This window comes from Sphaeroforma arctica (genome assembly GCF_001186125.1).
Source record: "Sphaeroforma arctica JP610 unplaced genomic scaffold supercont1.2817, whole genome shotgun sequence".
In the NCBI taxonomy this organism is placed as follows: Eukaryota; class Ichthyosporea; order Ichthyophonida; genus Sphaeroforma; species Sphaeroforma arctica.
Window position 1 is genome coordinate 1 of NW_014037741.1, and position 4814 is coordinate 4814.

The 4814-nt window shown below is 38.3% G+C and overlaps 1 protein-coding gene across 1 annotated transcript; it reads left to right on the top strand.

Moving 5' to 3' along the window:
- Window positions 1-3885: 3885 nt before the first annotated feature.
- SARC_13018 (hypothetical protein) lies at window positions 3886-4121 on the top strand (the record flags this gene model as incomplete). Its single annotated transcript, XM_014292860.1, has 1 exon — window positions 3886-4121. One exon carries the CDS (start codon window positions 3886-3888, stop codon window positions 4096-4098), a length of 213 nt encoding a protein of 70 aa, XP_014148335.1. The 3' UTR covers window positions 4099-4121.
- Window positions 4122-4814: the final 693 nt, after the last annotated feature.

The following is a 4814-nucleotide window of genomic DNA, read 5'->3' on the forward strand; positions in this document are numbered from 1 at the left end:
ATATATATATAGTTTTTACATACATATAGATATACAAATATGTACATACGCACACGCACGAACACAAACACACACACTATATATATAAATATATATATATAGATGGATACAAAGGTTGATAGATAGATAGAACGAGAGGGAGAGATAGCTAGATAGATAGATCCACACGCACAGTATACTTTCTATATCAGACTATACTCGCTCTCCTAGATACATAGTCACCTAGTCTAATATCTTTATCTCAACTAGTATCTAGACATCGCTCTTTATATATATATATATATATATATGTGTGTGTGTGTGTGTGCGTATGTGTGTGTGTGCGTGCGTTCGTATATATATATGTGTGTGTGTGTGCGTATGTGTGTGTGTGCGTGCGTTCGTATATATATATGTGTGTGTATGTGCGTGCGTTCGTGTGTGTGTGTGTGTGGGTGTGTGTTTCGTAAACTGTAGTCCAATAAATAACGAGATGACATTTTCCACAGCGATGTAGAAGACTACTGAATATATAGCACAGGGAGTGTGGTCGCTATACCGTGCCTAACATTGGTAAAATCATTATGAGCCTTATTATATAGATGCTGAGGCTAGAGTCCCTGTAGCCCGTGGTATCAATAGCTTACTTAGATTGATTGATTTTCTGCACTTAGAAAATACTACCTATTGCGAAGAGTATCAATCTTGCGTACTGTGTAAATATCACATCCATCATGAGACTATGAAACAGAGAGCGTACCTCTTTCTAGCCCCTTAAATCAGATATACTTGCATGATTGATTTGTAGTGCTTCGAATGGAAGATCAGCTGCCGCAACATGCAATTCTCTTGCGTCCTATTTGAATGACCAAACTAGTAGACAATGCACACCCATTCACTGACGATCGCATTGAACAAACAATTCGCGTATTACCTATAGCTGACAATACACATTTGTTCGCTCTTGAAAGCAGTTATGAAAAGTAGATCCCTCATTTCGACCTGAAATACTACCGTATGATATCTCACTCCAAAGCCAGACACTATCATCGTGTGCTTTCTACATGATCGATTAGACACTCACATTCATCCACTGCCTGCTGACGAAGTATGCTTACCTGATTGATACTTAGGGGGTCGGTTGGAAGCTATTCTGCCTGGTATAGGCAACTCTCGTATACTGTATATTTAAAAGCAACCTAGCACTTTCTGACTCATATACATAAATACTAGCCGACTATCCAACTATTCACAATATTAGTTTGCTTCGTACTATCTAAAACATTCTCAGAGACTTGTTTGCACAACCATCAACCATGAAACAGTAAATACAGTATATATGACTGACATATTTAGGGTTTAGGGTTTAGTATTTTTTTAAAAATAGAATAGTTTTCATTCGGCCATTTTCATTTGCGCGCGCATTCAAGAGCCAACACCAGATGATTAAGTTCACTTTTCGTAAACGTTAATCAATCATGAAAAACAGAATGTTTTTAATAACTAATAGTGCCGGGCAAGTCTTCTGGGTTTTTTATAGAAATATTCCGAACACAAGACCCAGTCCTACAAGCCGGACCAAAATCCAAAAATGAGACCCCGGCCGAATATATAAGGACTACAAGGATCAGTGTGAGACATCACTTCTCAGATTCAACCCCCAGAAGCCCCAGAAAGAAGAAACAAGGAAGACAAGACCCCTGGAATCTAATTTTTAATTTTTTAGAAAAAACAAAATAAACTCTGCGGGCCATTGGGAGGTTCACGACACCACTGGTATTTACTGTTCGTAAAGGACACAATTGTCTTTTGACAAAGACGTCTTTTTAGCGACGTTCGTCTCCATGACATTTTTCCGGAAGCTTTTCAGGCGAATGTCTTTCGACAAAACTCTATTGCTTTTCGGGAAAGAACTGCAAATAATAAGCTCGCCAATGTATTTGACGAACGATATTATAGAAGTCTATTTAACGTGTTATTATGGCATTATATATGCCGTGTGCAAAAGTGGACTAGACACTTTTGTAAGCTGTTCAATATTTCGTAGTTTCTGAAATAAAGAGCAACTTTGTGCTCGATGTAGAAATACGGCCTCCGGTCAGTCTAAAATATCAAGATCAATTGAGATAATACATTGGTTTTTATTTGTATTTTAAATAATTTAATACAAGCTCTTTTTTCAATATTTCCAAAGTGTTCTAAATTCACTTTGATGGCTCCAATAGCCTGAGTATTTGGTATGACTCATCTACTTGGACCTAATTGAGACATTAGTAGATGTAGGATATTATAAACTAAATTTTATAATCTCCGAACTACTACTTATAGATTTTGGTCCTCCCGCCAATCTTCAAAATCCAATAAGTCTTTTTCTTTTTTTGACTTTTCTTCAGATGTAACTTTATTTATATCAGCTAATGTATTAACGTGACTTACGTTATTATGTCTATCTACAAATTAGGCATGTGGTCATGAACACTTAGTAATTCTAGTGAAAATTATTCAATAAAGAACAGCTAGAGGTACGCCCTGTGTGATCGAGGATATTTAGGCTCTTAATCATTCTTACACAAGCTACCACTGCTAAATCCTAACTGACTAAATTGTATTTTAGTGTAATATAGTTTGAAACCTAGTAATTTCCATCGAAGTTTACATCGATACCCCCCACTAGTAGAGACAGATAGTTAGCGTCGGTGACGACGATGTCGCGTGTAGAGTCGAAGGGACTCCACATTAAACTCTATGTTATAAACGTACTCTTAATAGTACGAGGAACTTAAGTTTCCTCAATGTACTCTTAATAGCACGAGGAACTTAAGTTTCCTAAAATGGTTTTTAATGGTTTTATTTATTAATGCCTTTTCCAGTTTACATATCAGATATTTGGACGAGGCCATTAAAAGGCCTCAGTAAAATACTAAATATAAGATTTGGTCTAGTTCTATTAATAGAACTATATTTACTTCCCAAATCTATTTATATCTGAATACTTCGGTAGCGAGATGGCTCAACCGAACATAGGTTTCTAAGGACTATTAGCGTTGCTTAGTTTATCCTCTGTTCAGCCAACCAGATGTGCCAGTCTGATGAAGGCTAAGTCGGTAATTCTTGATAAGTGGCATGTTATTGGTTAAGACAATAACTAAGGAAAGGAAATCAAAAGTTTTTTTTTATTGTTTTTTATAATTCTTTTTCTAAAGATAGGATTTTATGAGTCTCTCGGATTCGCCACAATGAAACATATCATAGTTTCTAATAGAGTGACAACGAAACACTAAATAAAATCCCTTCGGCGGAAACAGTACTGAGAGGATTATATATAGGCAATGTCTCAGCCTCACAATCCCTCAGAGTATTGCAGTTTTCACGAGGCATACCTGAACTTACTAAATGTCTTATTTCGTTTATCTACTTTGATATTATAACGATACTTAGAACTTACATACGCGTTTATTTATTCTAAGACGTTAATATCGCCTTGAGAGACCGAATCTTACATCTTGGCCTTGTCTTCTAACTTGAAGATGACAAGGCAATAGAAGCAGTCAACGGGGCGGCGAGAGATTTGACGTTGATGCCAGAGGTCACTACGACAGTACAACCTTTCAATTGCGGAGAGGGGGTTATTTTATTTATCATGTCCGCGCAGCGCTTTGCATCACTCCATAGTGCCTGATGGTGCATGCCAGCTTTGCGCAGAAAACTGCTGATAAGCTAGTGTGATGTGCCGTGTGTTCGTCCCACCTTGCCGTTGAATTTCAGGATGTACGGTGGGGAGTTCTAGGATACGGCTGGACAACCACATGCCTTCTGTGTCCTGGGAGAGAAAAGTCACCTTTCCGTCAGCGATGATGGTGTGGGGCTTCCAGTGACTGGGGACTAGCTCGAAATAGTAGCTTGTCAATGTGGTTCGTACGGGGTAAGGGTTTCATGGAAGGGACGACCACCACCACTGGGAAATTGCCAGAAGGGCCGTTGGATCCAGATCTTGGAGACGACATCGGAGATGGTGCGAATGAAATTACTTCGATTGGACAAAGAAGGAATTACTCGCAGAGCTCTTCCAAGAGAAAACGGGTGTGGTCGGATCCACAATGTCGGATCCACAATTCGTAATATCCTTTTAGGCTTCTATCACAAGCACCGACACGCCAGTTAGCAGATACTCATACCACTCCTTGTCAGGCGTTGAGACTCAGTTACGGATCTCTAGCAGTTAGGTAGTTCTCCTGTCTGCAATTTGTAGTCACAGAGAGAATACTAACGGGATTTAGAACTAATTGTTAGATCGTAATAAAACTATAACTAAGAATATTTGAAATCATTGGTACTGTACCGCACAGATTCCGTCAATGCTCGGAAACCCGCATGATCTGTAAAAGTCCGTCTCCTTTAGGCTGACTATACGATACCAAGACGTTTGCGTTAGTAAGACAATACGTTAAAACGTTAAAATTCAAAATGTTAAATAAGTATAGCTTCAGCCCTTGGTAATGAGCAAACGATTAGGGGATTTTCTAATCCTCACTACTTCGGTCTAGATTTATTTATGTTTAGTTACTAAGACTAGATATCATTTCATTGGATGCATAGTTTACATTTCACGCCTCGAAACAATTACCTAATCAAATTAACCAATTAAATAACTCTAAGTCCAACTTAAGAAAATAAAATGAAAATTAAAACACCTAGCTGGTGCAGTATACATCTGCACCTAAACCCCATCACTTGGTACCTAGCTCCCCATCCCATTTAAGGCATAGACGGGCACATCTAGTTGGCTGGCTAGGAGGAATCAAAACCATGTTGTCCTAAATTCTAACAACTCTGAT